General features: G+C 39.7%; 1 protein-coding gene across 8 annotated transcripts in view; it reads right to left on the bottom strand.

Moving 5' to 3' along the window:
• tanc2b (tetratricopeptide repeat, ankyrin repeat and coiled-coil containing 2b) overlaps positions 1–25,724 on the bottom strand; it is a 242,583-nt gene that overhangs the window by 83,848 nt on the left and 133,011 nt on the right. For 5 of the 8 annotated variants that reach the window (XM_084740357.1, XM_084740356.1, XM_084740355.1 and 2 more), the window contains one exon: positions 884–1,000. The exons of 1 other annotated variant lie outside the window; for it this stretch is intronic. In XM_084740357.1, the coding sequence (XP_084596483.1) occupies positions 884–1,000 (117 nt within the window). Of the gene's footprint in view, positions 1–883; positions 1,001–19,127; positions 19,890–25,724 lie in introns of those variants that run through there. 2 more of the 8 variants (XM_084740360.1, XM_084740361.1) reach the window with 2 other exon arrangements.

Below are 25,724 nucleotides of genomic sequence, written 5' to 3' on the forward strand. Positions count from 1 at the left end.
TGGTGGAGGAGGCTCAACAGAGTTTCTGTGTGATCCAAACATTTCCAATAACTCCAGACTAATAATAACTCCCTATTCTTCAGGATGTTGCACAGAAGGAAGGCTGCACCTGATTTAAAGGGGCAGTCTGCAGAAATCTGCACAATAAATTACATACATTAAAAAAGCTGATTTAATTATTCTATGAATGTTACTTAAACAGCTACAAGGCGTAGTAGAAAATACATATGAAAATAATAATATCAAATGTAGAAATACAAAATAATAGTGCATGAGAAAACACAGGTGAAACATAGATATATTTAAACTGAGGTATCAGAGAAAAAACATTTCACACTAATCCAGAAGTTTATTACTCTTTTTGTTCTCAATCAAACTAAATGATTTTAATAGAGAATTTAGTTCCATAAGAAAAGCTGCAAGCTTAGGAAGTCATCTGCAAAACTATTCAATGTTTGTGGATAAAAATAATTGCATAATGAATAATGAAGTTGATCAAATACTCAAGAGCACCATCATCTGGATTATCATCAACACACAACAGAGCCGGGTACTCACAGTACCGACCTTCAGGTTTGCAGCATTAGCCTTTAACAGCGGCAACTCCTGAAGAAACTTTGACTGGGAAATACAAAACCCACCAGATTATTCCCCCGCCTGTCTCCGGAGACCTTCTGTTTACCACGAGCAGGCTGTAACGTTTCTCTCCTCCACTGACCATAAAATCTGGGAACTAGCAGGGCTCCTGTTTCTGGGCTAATGCATTACGTGGTATCGGATCGGTGCACAGACCCGCTGCAGTATCGGAGGCACTCTGCGATAAGGGTTTTTGGTATCGGAACAACCCTAACGAAATGAGGGATGAGCTGGCTGAAAAACTTACCAGGGCAGTATGTGTCCAGGTCTGGATTCTTGGCAGTGGTGGAGGTGTGTGTAGGGGAGCCAAGCTCTGATTGTGGAATGCGAGGGCTCTCCACAAACTTTGCTTTCCGCAGAGGGGCTGGGAGCAGAAAGCATACACACACACACACATATAGAGAAGGAGACAACATATATACACACACACACAGACACACAGAGATGGAAGAAGACAAGAAAGAGAGGAGTGACAGGGACAGGAAAGAAAAGGGAGGAAGACAGAGAGCTCATGAACTTGAAGCAGCAACACTGATAAAATGAAAACATCCTCAAGGTTTTTCTAAGGCAGCTTCGGGTCAAATAAAGCTAAAGGACGAGTAAACAAGCAGCATGGGTAGTCAGGTTCACACAGCAGAACCTCGACCAACCACAAATGTGTAAATATCACCACACTCCCTCTGTATAGGGCCTGCGTTTCACTCACAGCGCTACCAAAGTAGCGAACAAGATGGACTTTTTAACAGGAAGGACGGAGCGTAATAAACAAGCTTGTTGTGTCTATTTGTCCGGTGTCATAATCACACCGAGAAATGCAAATGAGATCCATTTTTGGAATGTTCTCGCGCCTGACTCAAGCACAAAGTCTGAGACATCAAACGAGTCCCTCCGACAAGATATTCAGCGAGAGAGAGAGAGAGAGGGAGAGAGAGAGGGAGTTGCAATGTTGAAAGCCGGGGGTGGTGGTTGTGACACGATCTTTTTCTGGGTTCTTGGTCACGGCGGCACAGGGATTGTAAGTGCTGTTACCCAGACTGGCTTATAGTATCTTGAGTGCATACATTCAGGCAGCAGCGCAAGGTCTACTAAGGACAAGAATTCACAATGCAGACGCGTCTTCGAACCTAAGAGACGCCAAACAAAACCATCCATTCAGCGGCATTCTCGAACAACTTTGCAAGGATGCTGCTGTAAAATCACTCCACAGCGACTACAGTGCTGCCGTAATGTTTCCCACACTCGCTCTGCTTTTTGATGTTTTGACACTTGACACAAAACTGCAAAGCTTGCATGTCGCAGATTCTCTAAAACTTAAATAAATGCAGCAGACAGAGACTGACTTCTGTTACTCGGAGGTGTGACCTCTAAAGCAGCTGTAATCAGCACATATTTCTAAGCATCTTTTCTCTGACTTTAATAAAAGCCTTCACTTCCTTTAAAGAGCTACTGTGATGATGTTGGACGCAAAGAAATTCAACTAAATTATGTGCAAGCCTCATTTGTTTGACACAACAATAAAAACAGAGCGTTAATGTTTTTTTTCTGTGGGTCAGAAATCTACATGTCTGAACTCAATTTTTACTTGCTCCTGCACAAATTATAAGCAGTTATCGAACACCAACAAAGACTAAAGTTAATAAAATGTCTCGTTTTGTCAGTGTAAAACCCCAAGATATTTGATTTTAATTTGTTTGCACATTTAAAAAATTCAACTTGATAAATACATAAACAGATAAAATGTGATGGAGAGGTGCAAAACAACCGTCAGAGGGGCTTGATCAGGAAAACTCTCCAGCGCATATCCAAATCCATTAGTAACCAATAGAAAAGAGAAGTTTAACATGATAATAATCAGAAATTTTAGATACTAAAAGTGCAACTTTCTGCCATTTTTTGCATGAACAACTAATCAATAATTAATCAACAATCAAAACAGTTTAAATCTTTTTTAACACCCAACAAGTTGGGCGAGTCAGTGTGCTAGATTTATTAGCCTGATGTGGCCCCAGACTTAGTGTAAAAATAAATTATTTTAAAGTTGAGGTAATTTTGTACCAATACAAAACAAATACACTTGATATTAATTCAGTCGTAGTTGAGAAAACATGTTCACTAAGCCCAAGATGATGAGTTTGAACCAAAAACTGTTCAGTCACGATGAATAAAAAAATAATTTGATTTCCTTTTATGTTTTCTCAGTTTGAAAAGTCAGTTCTTCAGTTCACACAAAGAGCTTCCAGCTGCTCCTGTTGGAGACACTTTGTTCCGGCACTGACACAAAGACAAAATGCGACGCTGCTCCCGCTGAATTTACTGCATTTTAAGTCTAAGGAGGTAGAGGCTGAATTCAATACACAGAGAAAAGATAATTATTGGACCAAGTTAAAAAAAAATTACTTCAATTGGTGACACACAAATAAAGTCTCAATAGTCTCACTGCTTTTGAATCAACAGTTTAAATTACTGCAACTTAAATTTGAGGCAAGTCACCTTAAAAGATTCCAATTTAACAACTCGATTATTTAGTCAAAAAATACTGCTCAGGAAAAATAAGTTTTTATAGTTACCTTATTTTAGTTTGTTAAATATAACAACAGCTAGTTCAGTTCAGTAAGTTTACAAAAACTTAAACAACAATTCAAGCGGACGATGTACCTAATACAATAACTCATTTGATCACAAAATATAATTTGGTCGTGCATTTTCTGAGTCAAACAGTGGCTCAACTGCGGGGTGGACGTCATGAGAACCTAACCTGAAATAAGAAGAGCAGGTTGAATGAACTGGATGTAAGCCACAAAACTAAAGCAGAAAGCTGAATTACACTCATTCAAAACATTAAATTACATCAACTATTAATAAAATACACTTTTCACTGACTGTACTGACCTTCATCATTCTTTGCGATATTTACATTATTGTGAAAACAAGCAACCAGACTTAACTTAAAGTGTATTAGAGACACATGCAAGCTTTTCATCATATGTTTCCTTCAAACTATAAATAAGAAGAGTCTTAACTCTCAAACAATGCATGTCTGCTAATACACCAACCATGATTCTTTACAAACGTAATTTACTGAGTTGACTGAACTCTCCACAGTGCTTTCATTTTACTCAAATCAAGTCAAAAGATTTCAAGTTAGAAGTTCTGAAGTGTTGGAAAAATAAATGCTGCACTTGCGAGGCATAATTTGTCTTTAATTGACTAATCTGGTTAATAAGGGTTTAAAACAGATTGTTATGCTGCAACTGTCACCCATTCTTCCTGTGGGTGAGCGCACATGTCCAAAGCTGTCTGATGAAGCATCACTGTGCTGAACCAGAGTGGAGGAAACGTATTTGCGAGCAACAATGACTGCAGAACAAGAACAGGCTTTTTACCACTTCTGTTTGGGGCTCATGTTACAGCTAATGCCAGTGCAGTGTCTGTGTGTATACTGGGCGGAGATAAAGTTGTCTATCTGTCTATATACTCCCTGTCTTACTGTTTGTGAAGACAGACAGACACTGCAGACTTTTGGTCAATGCAAAATACATGATAAAACATTTGTACAGTATAATAGAAACCACTTAGAGTTCATGCCTGGAGGCAGCAGCAGGCAGCACACTCCTCTCAACTTGCCATTTTAAAAAACAGACATTAAATTTCCATCCTCCAGCCTTATCTGCATAAAAACAGATACCAGAACTGTCCACTGTCTTCGAGCCATTTGTCTTCAAAATGTCAACTTCTCAGGAACTCAGGCGGCTCTGCTTTATGCTTGGTGACTCTTTTTTCCCCCCACCCAAATAATGGTAATCTAATAGCTTTTGAAGGGTTTTATAATATAAATCAGTGGCAGAGCTGCTAAAGACATAAAGGAGCATTTAATTCTTCATTTTATCTGAAGAAGACTGAGTCTCTGTGAGGCTTTACTTGCACAGTGCTTTGAGCTAAAAACAGCTAACATGCTCACATTGACATACACAGTACATAAAGATGGACAACATGACAGCTCGCCTAAAGTTTTTTTACATACCCATGATTTTGATTTTCTACATGCTTATATATTTGTGTTCTTGAATGGGAGCATCTGATTCTGATTCTGATCACGACTGTGCAGAAGAGAAGAAGATTGTTTTCTCGATTAATAGATGTTTGCCTATAAAATGTCAGAAAATGGTTAAAAATGTTCATCAGTGTTTCCCAAAGCCCAAACCGATGTCCCCAAATGTCCTGTTTTGTCCACAACCCAAAATATTCAGATAGCTATCAGAAAGAAATAAACAAATCAGCAAATATTCACATTTAAGAAGCCTGAATCTGGGAATTTTGACTTTTTAAAAATAAAATTGATTATCAAAATATTTATTTATAATGTCTTCATTTATTTATCAATGTCTTCACCACATTAGTTTAATGTGTTAGCGTGCTAACATGAGCTAACTCGAGCTGAGGTTGATGCAGATGTCATTAGCTTCGCAGGTATTTGAGCATAAACCACAATGGCGGTGTTACATGAAAGGTGTGGAGTGAATTCAATTGTGCCAAATTTCTTAGCAATAGTTTTGCAGAAAACTCAACCGGTATCATGAATGTCAACCTCATGGTCATGTCAAGTCAAAGCCTTTACTGTCACGTGCACAATTAAAAACATTTTTTTTGCAATTTATTTTCTATTCTTACTTATTTTCTCTTCAGCTCTCCTGATATTTTTTATTTACTTTTCCTTTATTTTCACATTTTTCTTCACATTTTATACCTTGTGTTTCTTTGTTTAACAGTGTTCAGAGTTGAAGGCAAAGGAAGAATTTCATTGTGAAGGGCAACTTGTTTCTAATGTGCATATAAACAATAATCAGCTTGACTTGTCTCACAGTGCAGCTACAGGAAAAGTCAAAGGATAATCATGTCATTGATGCATCCTCTGTTGACTGCGCATGTCTGCACAAATTTCATGTTAATCCATCCAGGACCGAAATGGTGGATCTACTACTAACCGACTGATATTCCTGGAGCCACGGCACCAACATGGATATCAACAAACGGATACCTAGAAGTGTGTGGCTGAATCTGACACCATGCCCTCTTCCTGTATTTCCTTATTTTTCTCATTGTTTTGCTGTGCTCGGGATGTTTCACCAACCCAAAACGTTTGCATCCGACGTCCTGATGCGCTCACGAACAGCTCAGACTCAAACTTTAAGAACTACATATGCTGTAGTCACATGGTCTCCAACTTGATCTTGCTCTGCACCGAAAACAAGCCACTTGTTCCTCATCCCATGGTCTAAACTTTCTACCACTTCAGCGCAATCTGCTGTCAAGATTTGAGCTGTTCTGCTCACTAACAAACACACAGTCAAACAAACAAATACAAAATCCCCTTGGCAGAGGGAATAAAGAACTCCTCCAGAGCTGTGTGTACGTGTGTGAAGTAGATGTGTGCGAGTGTTGATGCTGCGTCGGTATGGTCTGGAGAGGAGTCCGCTCATTGACCACATCCAGGAAGAGAGCCAGCACAGATGCCACAGTGAGAAACTACAACTGACAGCCAGGAGGACGACGAAGACGAAGGGACCAGAGTCATCCACGACCAGATCGACTGCCATGACAGCAGCTCTGACGTATGTGATGTATGCTGCCTGACAAGGCTTACAACATAAAAATCTCATTTTAAAAACCTAATTACTAGTTAAAATTACAGAGAAATATTCTATAAAATATGTCAGTCAATAAATAACCAACTCTCAACGTGAGTGAGTAAAACAATGTGCAAAGATTAATCAAATAATCGATTAGTTGTCAACTATCAAATGAACCGAACTATTTTGATATAGGATTAATGAGTATTTAAGGAAAAAGTCAAAGTTCTCTAATTTCAGCTTCTTAAACATAAATATTTCCCAGTTTATTTAGTCTTTTATGAGAAAAAAAAAAGAATATCTCTGGGTTGTGAACAAAACAAGACATTTGAGGACACTTTTTTGGTCATTTTTGATTTTTTTTTAACATTTTATACACCAAACAATTAACTGAGAAAATAGTCAACAGATTAATTGATAAGAATAACTGTTAATTTCCATAATTATTGAGTGAATGAGTGATGCTATCTTTTTTTCATACACCTAAAGGGGCAAAAGTTAACTTATTTACATTATTGATTAGAAACTGCTGATAATTTCCACACTTAACTGATTATTTAGTCTATATAATGTCAAAAGTTTATGAAAAGTGCTCATCACAATTTCCCAAAGCCCAAAGTGACATCAATTTGCTTGACAAATGACTAAAACAAAAACAACATGTAAAATCAAATAAAGGTGATGTCTTTAAATGTCTTGTTTTGTCATTCCTTTATGACAGTAAGCTGAATATCTTTAGGTTGTGGACAAAAAAAGACATTTCAGGATGTAATCTTGTACTGATCAACGTTTTAAACAATTTTCTGACATTCTATGGACCAAACAACTAATTGATTAACCAGGGAAATAATGGGTGAAACTAAGCAGTAGTCGCAGCTCTATCCCTAAAACATTTCACACATGTTCAGCAGCGTGTCTCTGGAGTTCTCCTTTTTCTGTGAGTCTTGAAAAGTTAAAATGTTTGGGTCATTGGTTGGAGAAGATTTTTTTTTTTACAGTTGTGCCTTATTTTTAAAAGCTGCTCTTGCACCTGCGGTGACGAGCTTGCGACAGCTTGCACTAGACGAGCTCATAACAGACTACAAGGAGCGGGTGACGGACTGAGCCTCCACGTGACGAACATCCACAATGATTTCCTCATGTACATCAGCAGTTTTTACTCTCTCAATCTTCCACAGTGCACCTGTGAAACTCCTGCTGAACACCAGTTGACAATGACTGAAGCATTTTTTACCCCCCCCCCCCCCTCCCTAAGAATATCAGTTTTTGGATGCTGAATGGGAGATTACCGCTTCTTCTGCTCTTTGTCTCCCTGATCTCACCTCTATAAAATGGCGAAGTGAGACTCTGTCTATTGGAGTAAATCCTCTCTATAGCAGCGGCTCCAGGAGGCTAAATCCCAGGGACTTCTCTCCTGCAGTTCTGTTGTCAGTGTGTGCCAGGCTGGGGATGGGTGACAGTGTGATGGATGGCAGCAGGCAAATCCACTCCTCTAATGAGCTTATGAATAAATATATCTAGTCTGTGTGTGCAGATGCACGTGGCCGTGAAATAGATATTTGTTACATGCTCTGGATGTGAGGGTGTGAGTATGAATATGCATGCGGCATGTATGCAAGTGTACATGTGAGATTAGAGTGAGAAAGGGGAGGGGAGATCGGTGACAGTAAATAAGCCGAACGACAATGTGAAAATGTAAAAAAGCTGATCTCTATTCCCAAGATTGTCGGCACGTACGCGCACACAGCCTTTGGTGGAATAAACAAAAAAGAAAGCAAGTCAACATTGTGATTCAAATCCACGTATGCATGCAGGGAGTTGTGCATATGAAAGAGGAGAGAGGGGAGCGTCTTTTCAACGTGACAGTCCCCTCAGACACAACCTGGGTTTTCAACAAGTAAATGACAAGGTCTGAATATGAATTGAAACTCTAATATGCGACGCACACTCTCGTTTCTCATTTGCTGCAGATTAGAGAACGATAAGAGAGTGGAGGGAGACATTTCTACAGTGATGATTATTGTCTGCACCGGTGTCTCACTTACATATGACCTCAGGCACCCACTCAGACAAAGACACAGGCGCCCACACGTTAACATACACACACGCACAGAACAATAATGTGGGTGAGGACATACATTGCCCAGCTGTCTGCAACCCAAGCGGAGCTTTACAGAAAACCACCGAGCATGCGGCCCTGGTCACTATGGCAACAGCAGAGCACAGGGAAAACGACTGAGTCTCGTCCACCTTTTCTGAAAGGTGGTGGTAACTACGCAGGCAGAGGGGAGATTTCAGCGGCACAAAAAGCTTCAAGGTCCAAACACATTTGCTCACATCTCTTTGTATCGACAGCTCTCAGCTGCTTTACAGGACCGGGTCTTCCCCTCGCCACCTCGATTTGACGAATTGATGCGAGCCGCTGCGACTGAGGCTTCTGATCCTTTGTGCCGTGGCTGTCCTCGTCTGATGTGCCTCAGACAGAGCTGAAGTGGTCTCCATCAAGTTTATTTACAAATGTGAAGACGACAGAGAGGCTTTTACATAGGTCTGAGTTCCTGCACACAATACATGAGGGGTCCATTTAAAACAGATACTCAATTTAAATCATGTTTTGTTGTGTGCAATCCAGGGAATATCAATCAAGCTAGAGTTATATTGATAAAATACATCAAAAATGTTTAATTTTCATAAATCACGATTGTTTATTGTGCGCTCAAGTGAATATCGATCAATCTGGTGTTGGTTTATTCATTTTAAGAACAGCTTTTATCTGTTTTTGCAAATAACTCCTCATATTCTTCAAGAGAGCTGGGTGATGCTTAAATCAATATCACATTAACTTCAAGGATATATATTATGAAATGGTTTAAAATATTGACGTCAAACTGAGGTCCAGTGCAACGAACTTTATTCTACTGTCTTACACGAGACAAAACTCTTGAAAAACAAATTTTCATGCAACAACGTTTTTACAGTTTGCTTGAATTTGGACTAAGGCTGCGTCTTCTGCATTAATCTTCCAATGATCTTCACGAGATCAGTCGATAAAATTTCCAAAAATTGGGAAGAACGCTAATCATAATTTCCCAGAGTGCAAAGTGACATCAAATTACTTCTTTTGTCAAACCAACGGTCCAAAACCCAAAGACTCTTCATTTACCCTCATAAATGACAAAGACAAAAAGCAGCAAATCCTCACATTTAAGATAAAAGATAATATTGACAATACATTAATAATATCCCCCCTGCAATATTCTCCATGTTAATGTTAAATTTAACATATATTCTCATGTATATTCTCATGTGATCATGTAAATCTTTAGGTAATCTGACATATTTTTTTGTGATTATGTGACATTATGTCGCTTTGAAGTCAAAAAAGATGTAATAAAAGGTGCAACAAAATTATTTCAATTTCACTTTCTCATCTTTTGCGACTCCTTTAAAAGGAAACTCCACTGAGCCACTTCATGCATGACACACGCAAATCTCAACCAAACTCAAACTCTTGGCAGTCCAGCTGCATTGTGGGTGATGTAGTTACCAGGTTTTGACAAGGATAATATGTTGATTAAGAGTCTGACAAGTCACTCAAAAAATAACTCTTTGAGTGAAGACGAAATCATGGAAAGTATTTGAAGATGATTAAAGTTTTTCTTTTCTGCAATTCTGTTGGGTAAACTTTATTGATTAGGGTCATTCAACCTATTTACTTAGGTTGGGTGTGACTTCATTTAATAAGGTTAGAACAACTAATTTTACAGTAGTAAAAGTAAAAGTTGATCCCAAATAAAATGAAGTTTCTGTTCTTCCAAGCTTTCATTTTAACAAACGTGTAACTTGACATGCTTTTCAATACATGAAACATAAACTCACTGTCCTGTTTATTATCTCCACTTCTATTTAAATCTACTGCAGTCTAATAAAACAGTCCTGCAAGGTTACTAAATTTGATTGAGTACCCTTTTAATATATTATACATAAACTTGAATCACAGATGTGGCTGAAAACGAATGCGGGCTTGATACGGAGGACTCTCGACATGTTATTTTAATTAATTCCACCAGTATTTATGTATGACCCAGAGGCTCGTTCCCAGCGTGTATCCAGCTCAGAGAGCGCGGATGATTCTGTGTGCTCGTCTGCTTGACTTGTTGAACAAAACAATGCAGGCCAGATGTTGCTGTGCAACACAGCGAGCCTCAAAACACAGGCTGCTGACAGTCAGCAGCAAGTGCAAGTCCATTAGCTAGACTGCCTCTCCCTCTTTTATGTATGTGCGTGAGTGTCTGTGTATCTATCATTACAGCCTTGGGAGGATTAGCCGAGCAAGGTGAGGCACGGGCAGAATTTTAAAAAGGCAGAGGGAGGGGCTGATTTTCTAAGAACGCTCATTAGCCGAGCTCTCTCTCTCACCCAAAAAGCTGTTAATTCAACGTTTCACATAACCTTGTTGGGCCTGGATTAGACCAATACCACAAAGTGATATCAAAGCTACATCTGGGGGACGTAGCTCTATGCAGGAGAAGATGTTGGAGAAGCTTTTCCCAGCTGTTTATCCATCAAAGTGTCCAAAATCACGAACTGATTGCATTGATCTGCATGCGGCAGTCCAGCCTCAGAACAAGAGCAGTGATCAGAAATCTGATTGGCTTTTAAAATGTGTTCAAAATTTAATTAGTAATCCTCACGCAGGGCCTTTAAGGTGGTTCTCAAGTTAAGATTGAACTCGACTGATCAAACACGATGGGGATTTTTTTCCCATGTGAGCCCGCAGCACTGCATGAACAGTCAAGGCTCCAAAATTAAAAGTCCTCCTAAAAAGTTTCAGAGTTTCTCCTATTTATGCGTCATTTAATTTTTCAAAAGGCACTTTATAACATTATTTAGTACACTGTTAATAAAGTATACCGTTTATAATAACAGCACTGTAGCTTGACACTCTTTTCAGAAGATCAATGGGATGTTTCATAAAATTTTGCCACACTGGACCATTTATTTGCTCTGTAGCTTTACTTATTTTTTTTTTTAATCACACTGTCTCTACTCTCAATCCCTTTTGTGTCCATATATGTTTCACTCTGTTTGCAGTGCACTGATAAGCTTCAAACATTAGGATTGTCAGGTCAAACTGAAAAATAAAATTGCGTGTCACCAAATAACTGTGGTAAACAACATTAGAAACATTTACACGCAGTCTTTAAGGTGGTTCTCAAGTTAATATTGAACTCAACTGACCAAACACAATGGGACTTTTTCCCATTTGGACCCACAGTTCTGTGGAACATCCTGCACAAAAACTCGAGGCTAGAAAATCAAAACAGTCCTCCTTAAAAACATTTTAGAGACATTTTCTATGTTTTTTAACCAGCTATATTATTTATTGACCTTCTGGGTTTTTAACCGAGCTTTCTACTTTCTTTCTACTAAGTCGTATAAAAGAAAATTCAGTATCACCTGCATAACTGTGGAAAATGACATAATGAGGACAATGTGGAATTATGTACATAGAAAATAGAGAAGGATCTAGAATTGTTCCTCGAGGAACGCCACAGCCAATATCACAAAAAAATATGTTAAGTATGAAATGAACCAGACAAGTACACTTCTCCAGACACCCACCTATTTCCAAACTGTCAATCAAAATGTCTTGATCTACTGTGTGAAGGACGGCAAGTTTGTTTGCACTGATTCATCACAAGATATCACTCTGTTCAAACATGAGCGATGATCTGATCCTCACACCGGTGCTTCTCAAGTTAAGATCGAACTCAACTGATCAAACACGATGGGATGTTTTCTCATCTGGACTCACAGCACTGTGGAACATCCTGCACGAACAGGCCAGGCTAGAAAATCAAAACATCTGCCTTAAAAGCAAATTTGACAAACATTCTTCTATGCTTTTTACTGGCTGCCCTTTCTGTTGACATTTTGACTGTATTGTTATCATGGTTTTTAGCTGAGCTTGCACCTTACCACTATTTGTGCATCATTTCATCATTTGAAAAGGCACTTTAAACAGGGTTTCTGCAGGTTTCAAAAAGCCTTTTTAAGACCATAACTTTGTTAACACCCATTTCCCATCCATGCTGGCAAAAAAGTTCAAAAGATATTAAGGAAAATGGGAATCCCAGAATAACTTGCACAGTAGAACGTAAATGAATTTATTCAAAGTCAAGAGCACTTCCACTTTTAATGTTGGCATAGATGCAAGTTGGTTCTAATTTGAGCATTTTCTTGAACAAAGTGCAGCAGGCATTAAATTAGCTCTTATCAACAGGCTTTAACAAGCACTAAATGCACTGTTCTCATACTAGATCTCGTTGAACTTACACTTACCCATAATAAATGAAATTTACATGAACAGAAACATTTTTATCTAATTACTTCTAGAATTAGATATACTTTCAGTGAGAGGGGTAGTAGTAAAAGTAGGCTAATGCTAATGTTTAGAACCTGTCAAAATCATTTTAAGACATTTTAAAATTCAGATGATTGGATTTTAAACTTTTTAAGACTTTAAAACATTATTATTGTTGTTTTAATAGAGCCCTCCAGTTTGACACTATTTCAGGAACATCAATGGAGTGTTTCATAAAATTTTGCCACACTGGACCACTTATTTTCTCTGAGCAGCTTTATTTTTATCACACCATCTCTGGTCTAAATCCCTGTTGTGTACATCCTCCTTAGGTCCACACTGCAGGCTTTCTGGGCAGCTGACTACTTCACTGCACAGACCCTTCATTCCTGAAGGACTCTGCCCTCATGACTCAGCTGTAGAGGCGCAGCGACTATTGTTAACCCTGAGCTGCTCAAACACTGTTAACTTTCTTTTCTCATGGTGACACGGAGGGGTGACCGTGAACTTTTCACACACCCGTCCTCAGCGGGACGCATGGGAGGCCTGCGCTCCTGGGGGCTGAGGATAACGGCAAGCTGCAAAGTTAAATATGATCCCGCTTTAAGAAAGTGAGAGTAGCATAATTGCCAAGGACACCACTTGATCCAGCAGTCTAATAATAGCCAGGCTGCCTTGACCTCTGTCCCAACTGGAGTCCGGCCCCTAGTGGGGATATTTATAACCTCCCGGCTACGCTCAACTTGAGACCACACCCTTGTCATTGAGAAAAGCAGGACGAGCTGGATGTTTGTCTGCTGTTATTCAATTAAGGAATTAAATTAAGCACTAAAAGAAGAGAATGAATGAGGAAAAGCATTACGCGACTGATTTTTGAGGCTTCCGATTAAGATGTTTCTGATAGTCTGGCATTATCTTCAGCACAACATAAAATCAACATCAAAGAAGCCTCCCTTTCCACAAAAAAAAAATAAAAAATCTGGAATCAATTGTTGCTCTTATGTAATCCAGTAGACATAGTTAGCAGACTGATTGCAGCCATACAATGTCAGAGCTGTGATCCAGACAAATGCCTCATAGCGGTTCAGCGGCCTGAAATGACTGAGCAAATAAGTTAACAGCAGACAGACAAGTGGTGAATGCTAATACCGAGGCTGGTGTCATTGTGCAGTCCTGTGCAGTCGCCTGTAAGGGTTTTTTTTTTTTTTTGATACGCATGGACACACACACAATAACACACTTCTTAAGGCCTGTGAGTACGTCTCACAGAGAAGTGTTTGCTCAGCTCTCCACCATCAGCATTCGCAGAAAGCAGTGAGGTGGTATATGTAACCCACTGCTCTGTTTTGTAAGCAAATCATTATCATCGCTATTAATAGCACACTGCGGGTTTCTCTTTTCCTCTCTACAGCGTTTTTTTCCAGAAGGTACTGCTAAATATCCAGATAAAACCAAATCTAAGCATCAACCACAGTGCGGGGTAGTACGGTAGCAATAGTAACTTCATTTGTGTAGCAGCTCTCATGCAGAGATAAAGCATTTTGCTTTGTGTGAAAGGGCTGAAATTTAGAAAGATAAAACAATATTTTGAAAACTAAAAAAAATATTTTGTTCATGCCAATAACACTTTTTTATTTGATTTGATTTAGAAAAGCAGTGACAATGCGATGTTTTCTGTCAATAAAATAGCAAAATATGCTAACAGACATTCATTAAAGATTTATGAGTAAAACCAAAGGAGAAAACATGAAAGGCCTGGATGCAACTAAATTAAAAACCCAAAAGACAAAAGATGGGTTTTGGAATTTAAAAAAAATGCAGAGCAAGTTTGCTTGTGTGTGGTCAAGGTGTCAACTGAGCAAGTTTTACTGCACGAAAAATTAAAATATCTAAGAAAGAATCTGGCATCGTAAGAAGGTCATTAAAAGCTTTACAGAATAACTTACAGAATAAATTAGTTTAGCCTGAGCAGTGCATAAGCAATGTGATCGCTTCTTTTAGATAAGATAATAACATATATAATTCCATAATCTTGTTGAAATGGGAATTAAGACTCAGTCACTCTCAGTTCTGTATACATTTTAATCTGTTTGTGTTTTAGAATATTTTCCCCACATTTAGTTTTGGGCATTAATGCATCTGAATAAACTTAAATATAAAATTGTGTATCATCTGCATAACAGTGGTTAATGACACTGTGATGATGGGGATCATCGAGCAGCATCCAACGATTATTTTCCTTATCAATTTCACTGCCAGTTATTTTCAGAATGAACTTTTTAGTCTGTAAAATATTAACAGTCCAAAACCCAAAAACTCTTCATTTACCATCAAAAACAACAAAGAAAGCATGAACAAATCCTTACAATTAAGATGCTGGAACAAAGAAATATTTGACATTTTTGCTTGAGAACGGACCAACATAAAGAAATTGATTATTAAATTAGTTGATAACAATAATAGTATTTAAAAATATTTTTCTTTCTTTCTCTTCTTTCTGTCTAATCAATTAATCGTGGTGGGATCATGTAGAAAAAATAGAAAGGGACCTAGAACGGTTCCTTGAGGAACACCACAATCATTATCGCAAAAAAAAGAATGTTAAGTATAAAGGAAACCAGACAAGTTCTCAACCCAAGACACCAATTTCCCAAGACTGTTAATCAAATTGTCATGATCTACTGTGTCAAACACTGTGCGAAGGACAGACACTTTGTTAGCACCCGCAATTATTCTCAGTTCCTGTATCACTTTTCTCAGGGTTTTCTGGCTCAATACCATGTCTAAAACTTGAAATATGCCGCTGTCATTTCGGTGATTAGGTATGTAATTTAAAGCATCTTTCTTTAGAAGTTTACTTAGGAAAGGGAGATTACAGATGGACCTGTAATTGCAAGGCCTTGCGCTCACTGGGTTGCATTTCTTCAGCAGAGGGTATATGGGAGCTGTTTTGAAGGCTTTGGGGGAGAATTTTAATTGCAGGTTGTTACCTGGCACAGACACTGGAAGCTGACTTTAAAGAGCATGGTCAGAGGGGGATCAGGAACACAAGAGGATGACTTCATCTGGCTAATGGTGGCACTAACTTTGTCTTCTCTCATCATAATACAAGACTGTAATTCCAGATCCCTGGGAGTTGTTAGGGAGTTAGCAGTACTGACTCCCTTGATGACTAATTCAAATTCTACACATTTGAGAAGTGCTGCCCGAGTCTGACTGTAAAGGAAATGGACTTTCATTTGTGTAAAAAGCTGAGGGCGAGAGTTGCTGGGTCACGTGATTGACAACGGGGGAAGATGACACCTTCCAACTAGTTCTCAACAACTCCAGTAGCTCATAATTAGATTCCTCTTCTAACCTTTAGCACAGACACAACAAAGTGGGGGATTTTAAAGGACAGTGGTGTCGTCGATGCTTGATTTATAGCCAGGGTGTCACGCGTCGTACAGACTGTGCCGGCCCGTCAATAGAGTCACTCAGCAGGCTGCTTTTGTGATCAGGATTGAGTGGTGAGACAGAGCCGCAGCTCCATCAGAAACCCAGACCCACACTGTCGCTAAATGGTGCGTATAGCCTACAATCCAAACTTACATCACATTCATTTTTAGAGGCATTAAAGTCCAGCTACATTTTCTACATTGTGTGTCAGGTTAAGTTATGGAAGAGGCTGGGTTTTAGACGGTCTGTCATATTTATTTCGCAACTTATCTTAGGCTCACGAGCCATTTGTCTGACACACACTCAAGGGATTGCAAGGGAGGGAAATTGAGCAATTATATAAATCAATATCACTCTGAACCACTGCAGAGGGTATGAGGTTTTATTTGGCTGATTTTCAGGTAAGTGGGCCACATCAATTGCCCACATTTCAAAGCCGGGCTTAAGTGACTTGTCTTGTGAATAAATATGCGATCATAGGCACTGCTATAGACTACAAAGCACTTCAAGAAGTAAGGAGGAAGCAGAGATGAGAATAACCTTGGAAAACACACCGTGCTGTGTCTGCCACGTCACCAACCATACTGTTTCACATATTTTCACTGGGTATTTTCAGACAATGCGGTGTATATTTTCTATTGCAAGTTCTATAACTGTCTCCAACGTAACACTTTTGTTTTTGCTCCAGTTTTTCATGAAGTAGTTGAAGAAAAAGATCCGAGACTTCTTCTGTGCACACAAAAGGTTTTGCTCACAAACTGTGTTGAAATCTGTGTCGGTGAGCGCTTCTCCTTCTCGTGTAATCCATCCACCTGACAGGTGTGGCATATAGACATGCTGATTAAACAGTGTGATTACTGCACAGGTGTTCCTTGGACTGGTCACAATAAAATGCCAATCTAAAATGTGTAGTTTTATCTAGAAAAAATGACATTTACTGGGCGCTGAAATATTTTATTCCTGGCTACACCTAAATCTAACCAACCCAACCAAAGAAGGCAACCAGCACTCGCCAGTGAGAGGCAGAGCAGGGCAAGTCATGACTTTGCTCTCCTGGGTAAAAAACTTAATAGGTCACAACATGTGCAGTTTCATGTTGGAAAAAAATACATTTATTAGGCACTTAACTATGGCTATTCAACAAAGGGCTACAGATGCCAATTTTTTTTCCCAGGTGGGCAAAATCATGACTTGCCCCATTCTACCTCTGATTGCCTTATCCTGATATTCTTACCCTAACCATAAACAGTCTGTCCTCATGTCTAAACCTCACCAACCCAACCATCAAAGGCAATAAGTATTAGCCAATCAGGAGCAGAACAGGGCGGGTCATGACTTTGCCTGGTGGCCTGATGTGAAACAGCCACAGTTCAGTATTTTTTCAGCATCAAACTGCACCTTAGAGTGCCCTTTTACACCTGTGTCATAATTAGAGATGTTTCAGTACCATTTTTTTCCTTCCCAATACCGATTCTGACACCTGAACTTTCTGTGTTGGCCAATACTGAGCACCAATCCAATACCAGTGCATTTAAATTATTGAGCAGTTGTATGCTAACCCTGCATGGAAGTGATATGATTGCTATCATTGTTATATGGCCTGACTCAGGTTTAAGAGGTTAGACAGTGAATGCCACAGAACATCAGTGTCAGATCTGTGCACAGGCTCGCACACTCGCCGATAAGATACCAGCATTTCAGGCAGCATCCGAGGCATTTTCCGATACTGGTATCAGCATCAACATAGTACAACCCTGGTCATAATCAAGCTGTTTAATCAGCATCTCTGGATTGGCAACAGAGAAGAGTAGATTTGAGCACAATATGAGAAATAAACTTTTTGTGTACACAGAAGAGGTCTTAAATCTTTGGGAGCCAAAAAAGTGTTGCGATCATATTTTTCTTGAGTGTATATTCCTTTGTTCCGGTTGAATCGCTATCTTTAGATTCTTGCCAGACAATCATCACTCAGCTAAATGTCTAGAGAGGAGGAGAGATAACACAAAAAGCCTTGTGTCATAACCATGGAGGGATGCTGTATATCACTGTGGACCCTCCTCCATCACAGTTAATCCCACTAGACATCCTAAATTCTTCCACCTTGGACACAATCAACATGGCTACTTAGCCACCCTGATATTGGAGTACTTAGTGTCATTGCCAGTCCGATCCATCCTGAATGACAGCTGACAAAGTAAGCTCATCAAAGCACTCTCCAGGTGGCGATACTAAGTGGTGTGAAAACTGGCTGTGGGCGCCTCATCAAAAACCATTCACCTGAGACTAGCAATAGCAGCTGCTGATGAGGTGCTTGTGTTTTGCTGGCAGACAGTGTTATTGAGACATTTTGTTCTGTTCACACACCAGCTAGCAGTCCCCTGGGACGAGCCAGGCAGCCTGCAGCACTGGAACTGGAAGGAGGAACCAGATCCCAGCACATGACTGGGTGATTCTGGTACACAACAACAAGCTGCTGCCACTGCTGCTGCTGCTGCTGCTGCATGGAGAGGGGAAAAACTATTCCCCACCAACTTCAGCCCATTTACGCAACCATATGCTACATATGATGCTCTGGAAGGAAAAGTGAGACACACAACAACAAGAACAAGCACCATTAGCCGCCTACAGCTTGTGCTTAGACACACACACACACACACACACACACTCAAAGACAATTGAATGCTCACCCACGCTGACGCATGAAACAGAGCAGCTCGCCACGAAAAAACACTTACATTATCGCACTCTGGTTGATTCACAGGTCCTCGAGCCTACATTGTCATTAGAGTGCAGCCCTTTGACAAATGCATCATTTCACAGAGAGAAATTACTTTCCTGTGCTCCTCCCATCAGCCCCATGTCTGCACAAACGTCATTCGAACCAGTGGCCGACACAGCTGTGAGTGAGATCACAGAGCAGGCAGGCCTGGCCTGAGCAAAAGGTGGAGCAGCAGGTGAAAAGAGAAGGTGGGTGGGAGGGGATGGGGGGGGGGCACAGTTTGCAGGCACAGATGGAGGAATGAAACAAGCAAAAGAGGGTGTGGCAGGTAGGGGCTCACCATTCTCAAACCAGATCTCGCATTCCTGAAGGCTGGAATACGGCACCAGCTCCCCTCCTTCCCCCTCCAGCGACACGAGCAGTCCTTCCTCTCTGAGCGATGACCAGTTCATCAAAAAAAAAGAAAAAAAAAGAGAAGAAAAAAGGAGGAGAAAAACACCTGCAGCCAAGCAGGAGGGGTGGAGGATGGAGGAACAGAAGCTCTCCCCCTCTCTTGTTTCCTTTCTGAGGAAATCTCCACAGGTTTCAGTGCTGCTGATGCTGCCCGCTCAATTCAGTCGCAGTAAATGATACAGAGCCAGGCAGATATGGCAGGGACGGGAGGAGCGAGAGGAGGAGGAGGAGGAGGAAAGAGAGGGAGGAAAAGGGAAGGAGGAAGGAAGAACGCAGCAGTCACTGTGTCACTGGGGGACACAGAGGTGACACCTCTGCGATGGAAGGAGTACCGAGGGCTGGCAGGTGACCGAAACCTTCGCCGCTACGAAAAGAAAAAAGAAAAAGAAAAAAAAAAAGCACGGGGGAGCTTTTTTCCCTATGAGGAGCACCGACAGGACTGAGCTCCTCATTCGCCTCCGTGACTGCATTAGCGCTTAGCGTGTTATGTATAGATGTGAGAGGCGCACTCTTTCTACAGGAACAGGAGCCCAGGTCTCCAACAGATGAATGGTGCAGTGCTGCTGTTGTCATGGCAACCGCAGAGCAAAAGGAGGGGGAGGAGAAGGGTGGGTATTGAGGGAGGCAAGAAAATGGCATAAAAAAAAGGAGGAAGGGAGGGAGGGAGAGTATTATTAAAGAGACACAGTTTTGCCGTTCGTGGACGGAGCTTTGGGGACATGTAAGATCACAAGTGGGGGAAAAAAGACGAAAGTATTATTTGATAGGAACAAGGTTTCAATACTCTATTTTCCTCTAGGGCTCAGGCATCCCTGTCTGTCCTTGTTTTACCCTTGAAACTGTATTTGTACAGCTGCAGCCATGTTTTACGGCTATTTAGGGGTTCAAACCCACAGGGGCTGAGAGTTTATTGTGTACTGCCTGTGCTGTTGTCGGGGGTTCATATTCGTCAGGCTGTAAGCCCGCTGTTTTCTAAGTGTTTCTTATTAATCTCCTCCAGTCACACTTATTTCCCCAGGGCGACATCTCCAAACACATGCAGCACGCTACCAACAAGCCTTAGACATGTGCTACAGTTACAGGTCAAAGTTTCTGAGCACACCACCAGTCCTCTACATCAACCTTTTTGAGTCACGACCTGTGAGAAATATCAGGTAGGTGTTTGCAACCCCCGCGTCCAATCTAAATTATGGCCCTCATTTCCCATCACGCTGGACTGAGTAGTTTGTTAAGTTTGCTACTTGGTGGTTTATGTTAGTAACTGACTCTTCAGAAGTCCCGCCCTCTTTTGCTCTTTGCTCCAGCTTGGTACCCGATAGAACCTCAGTCAACTTTCTCCTCTTCTGTTTCCACTTAGATTTGCTATGTGCTCGGCTCATCTATGTTGACAAAAAAAAAAAAAATTGAAGATGGGTAGAAGATGTTGCTAGGAGACCTCTAAAAGTATAACTTCAACCCCAAGTCTGAGCCTAACTTCAACCAAAAATGCTTAAACATGGCAAAGAACGGAAGAGTTTATACTGTAAATGATGAGTCTCGACAAGTACTTGAAAATAAGCGCTGTATCACCGACTCCCACTCAAGACTGATCAGAAGGCAGAGTTGTAACATGTTGTTTGTTTGTTTTTTATGTCGGGCGGACGGCCTCAGATCAACCAATAGAAAGTAGCAGTCACTATTATAGAATATACAGAATTCAGATACTTTGTATTAAAATATTGGACCTGAATCAATCAATAACACTATTATGCGTATATGCAACAGGTTTCAGCTGAAAAAGGTGATTGGGGGGTTTTTAAGTTAGCTAATGTTAGCAAAGAAAAGTTGCTAACTAGCTAGGCATCCAATGATTAATATAGATTGGCTAGCTAGTGTTTTACTAACACTAGCTATCAGATGTAACTAGCTTGATGTGGATTAACTTTTTGCTTACATTAGCTAACTTAAGATGTGACTTTATACATGTTATGTCGTCTTGACCATCTTCAAAATTTGGTTTTCTTTTCAACATAACATAAACGTATGTTGAATGTCTTTAAAGGGCTAATGTCTTTAAGAGCTGCTTCTCGGCCCTCGTTCTATGCTGTTTGCCACAGTGTATTATTTTTTTTTATTCTCCACAATCATCTGGTGACCCTCAGAAAATCTTGCGACCACCTTGGAGGTGTTGACCCCGAAGTTGAGAATCACTAGTCTACATCATAAAACCTGGGTCTATTATCTGATAATCCCTGTGATCAAACTTTGCTTGTAGACATCATTATTTTGGGGTATCAGTACTCAATGCCTTTGAGGTATGGACCAAAATAGCATTGTACCAAGTACAACAGAAACTACTCCAGTCAAACAATACCTGCATTTGTTCCTTTTTCAACCAGACCGAGAAAAAATCACCGCAAGCGATCTTTGATTTAGTGCAACCTGTGACTGTCCCACTACTGCAGCGGCTACAACCCATACACTCTGTGATGGAGTCAAGTCAGGTCAGTTTTTATTGTTATACAGTTATTTCAGGCCATTTTTCATATATAGCAGGTCTAGACTGTACTCCTCATGACATTATTTGCAGAGACCAAACAATTCCCACCATGAGCAAGCACTAAGCAACAGCGGTGAGGAAAAACTTTTATTTATAACAGTCAGAAACCTCGTGCAGAACCAGGCTCAGGGTGGGCAGCCATCTGCCTCGAGTGGTGGGGTTGTCAAACAGTGTTGATATAAATAAATGCAGAAAATGTGGAAGGATTATTTCAGGAGTGCTTCCACTCACATGATGAGTATCAGAGCAGAAACGAGGGGTAAGAAGAACTTTTAAGGTTGCTTGTATTTGTGGGAGAAAATAACTTTAGATTTACATCTGTGGTACGATACAAGTGGTGTGTATTGCAGGCTGGTTGCATATTCTCAACAACATGCAGCATAATCGCATCAGATGACAGAGGGGGTGTTTGATCACATGATTGCCTTTAACTGTAAGACGCTATTATCATTAAAATGAGCACGGATACAAATGCTCAGGGAGGTTACATAAATGTGAAGCATCAGGAAGCATTTATAACCAACTGTTTGTTGCTGACAAGTGTTTTTTTTTTGGACCTGCAAAACTTGTCATCATGGTATGTGAGTGATCAATCCAATCCTGAGATTTGAATTTTGTTTGGATCATAAATTGTGCTTTTAAAGCAATTTAAATCTTATACAAACCCGAACTGTCTTCAAATCGCCTTAAAACATCCTCATCCACGGCTCCTGACAGCTTAAAGCTCCGGAAATAAACTATAAGCTTTATTTCCATTTCCACAAAAAACAGCTCCGTTGCTATTATGTGGTGTTTTGTCATTCTAAACATGCCTACTTTATCTTACCTGCATCTTTTTTCCTATATTTATCTGACAGACTTTCTGTCTGAAAACCATAACATACCTTTTATAATAAACAGCCCACAACAGCCGTTATTTATTCTTTCTATCAGATGTAACAGCTGATTAATGAACAAATCACTGAGTGGTTTTAGAAAACATTCTTGTAATCAACTAATTTTGGAAACCTTCTGTTTACGTTATTATTCTTTAACCACGCTTTGTCATTTTCTCTGCAATCTCAATCAGTGCATCTCTAACATGATTTTAAAATGTTTTTTTCATATGTATACTGAACAATGTGCAGTAATTAATGTGTACGCTCAATAAATAAATAAATCTGGTCATATAGAGGACTTAAAGCTGTCTTCTGCATAAACTGCAACCCTTCATTTATGCTGGAAAACAGAATTATCTAGATGCTAAATTACCTCATTGAACTCTTGTATTCTTGTGGTTAAGTGTGTAGATGTGCGTCACATAGAAATAAAATCCCAAGGAAAACCCGATCTGTCGTTATATGGACAGTATAAGCAGGGCAGCCAAAAGCTGGCCTGCTATGAAGTTTAATTTGCCCTGACAGATGTTCCTAGTGAAAAGAAATTTATAATTAATTGTTAAGAAATAATAATATAAATAACTGCTGATAAATAAACTGAGGTTTTATTTTCTGTGAACAAAAAATGTTATTTAAATACTTTGGATTGTTATTAGAATCTGAGCATGGCGGGCAGAGTAACAGTCAGGAAGGAACAGCAGATAGTTAGATGATAAGATTGGTAGTTCACTTGTATGTCTGTCAGTTAAATACAAGGCTACAATCAGCATCCGGTTAGCTTAGCATAAAGACAGTAAACATAATGAAAAAGTTTTGGCACTCCTGGTATAAATTTAAAAAAAGACTACAATTTGCAGCAGGTTAGTTTAGATTAGGATATAGACAGGAAACAGCTGGTCTGGCTCTGTCTAAAGCTCAATAATAAACATGTTATATCTTGTTTGTTTAATCCATGCAAAGACAAACCAAAAAAGCAAAAATTTGAACAATATAATGTGTTAATTAGTAAACTTTAGAGGGTTCTGTGGCGTGGGTGTATTTTGTAGGACAGAACCAGGCTAGCCCCTATTTCCAGTCTTTGTGCTAAGATAAGCTAACTGGCTACTGGTTTTCACTTGTTGAGTCTGTTTCTTGCTTTTATTCTACATATTGTTTACTGTCTGTTTTTTTATATATTTTCTTTTGTTTAGATTGTTTCCTATTTTTATATTTCCTTTTTTATGTTGTTTCCCATTTTCTACATGATCTTTTGTTCATAGTGTTTCCTTTTTGTGTTTTCTTTCATTCATATCATTCCTATTTTTTCGCCTCTTGTTTATATTTCTTGTTCACCTATTTATTGCTTCTTTGTATTTTGCTCTTCCCTTTTATAACACTGAACATTTCTCTGCTATGGAATTAACAAAGGATTATCTTTTCTTATCTCATAGGTTTATGTTTACTGTACTGATGTGAAAGAGTCAAAGGTATGAGGTAGCCTTAGTGTTTCATTTTACTATTCTGCGTCAGAATTAATCAATCATATCAGGAGAACAGGAGAATTTACAACAAATGGCAAACATAGACATAACTCCCTCACGTAACTTTACATAAACACACACTATAACAGAACTGATGTTTGCACTTGAGGAGGAAAAAGGCAGATATGTGATGAAATGTAATCATTTAAACATTCAGACTATTTGAGTGACGACTAAAATATGACAAGAATTTCTGTCACAGCACTTAATCGAACTGGTTCCTCCTGAGGGCTTCATACTTCCATTTCAATTACTCCTTTCTACACTTAACCTTCAGTCTTTATTTCTCGCCTGTGACAGCAGAGCTGAAAATGTCACATTTCCTTTCAGAGGCAAAAAAAAAAAAAAAAAATAGACTGGGAGGGTCCGTGGTGGCTTTGACGATTGAAGCAAGAAATAATGACAATAATTGAACAGCGATTTTCTCAAGGTGCAACGTTGGGTAAGGAGGCGTGGAGATTGAGTCGTCCCAAATGTCAGTGTTCATTCCCAAAATTCACAGAGGATACCAGATGCCATAAAAAACACGAGGCTGGCTAAGGAGGCGTGGAGAGAGGGAGATTGAGATGTCCCAAATGTCAGACTTCGTTTCAAAAATACATTGAGGGGACAAGATATCATAAAATGTCTGAAGCGTGGTGCAATGCAGGTTTGTGTTAGAGGACATCATGAGTTAAAGGTATAACATGTAGCATTCCTGCACTAAAATGCCTAAAATACATCAAAGAATACTGAAGGAAGCTGATGAGTGTGACTAAACGTAAAATAAAACTTTAACACACGATTTCTGCCTGAGGCACGTTGGAAGATTTTCATCTGTAATGATGGAAGTTTAAAAATGAAGATGACGACTTCAAGACATCATCATATTATGTCTTTTGCTATTATTTTTATTGAGAGGGCCATAGAAGAAGAAATGACAGATTACAGATTACACAGGGCCGTTACCTCCTCCAGAAGGAGTCTTTAAAGGGATAGTTTACCCAAAAATTCAATCACTGTCTACTCACCCTCGTGCCGATTGAGGGTCGGGTTTATTTTTTCAGTCTGCGAGCTTCACAGGAAAGTGGTGTTGCAGAATCCAACAAACAACGGGCAACCAGTTTTCAAACATAAAAAAAAAAACAACTGGAAAGGAACCTTAAAATGTCCCCTGCAACGCTGTTTTCCTGTGAAACTTCCTGTCAAAAACTAAACCTGACCTTCAACTGGCATGACGGCAAGTGGAAAATTTTTGGATGAACTATGCCTTTAATGCAGGGGTCACAGACTGAGCTTCAATCCCAAAACATCAGTAGTTAACAACTTGGGAATGAGACTCTGCAAGGAACAAGGAGGTTTTATGACAGTCGGTTTATTACCTACAGTAGATGGAGGTCGACACACCCTCAGTTTGAAGAAGCTGCTGCAGACAGGGTCAGCAGTCAAACAGTTTTTAGTGTATGCTATATTTAGGATATTTTCAGTGCTTTATTTTGCAACTGGAGACTGAACTGCCGTTATATCGCTCACTCCAAAACCACCAGACTCCTTTGGCAAAAACAGAA

Source organism: Lutjanus erythropterus, chromosome 17 (assembly GCF_056507025.1).
Source record: "Lutjanus erythropterus isolate fLutEry1 chromosome 17, fLutEry1.hap2, whole genome shotgun sequence".
NCBI classification, from domain to species: Eukaryota; Metazoa; Chordata; class Actinopteri; order Lutjaniformes; family Lutjanidae; genus Lutjanus; species Lutjanus erythropterus.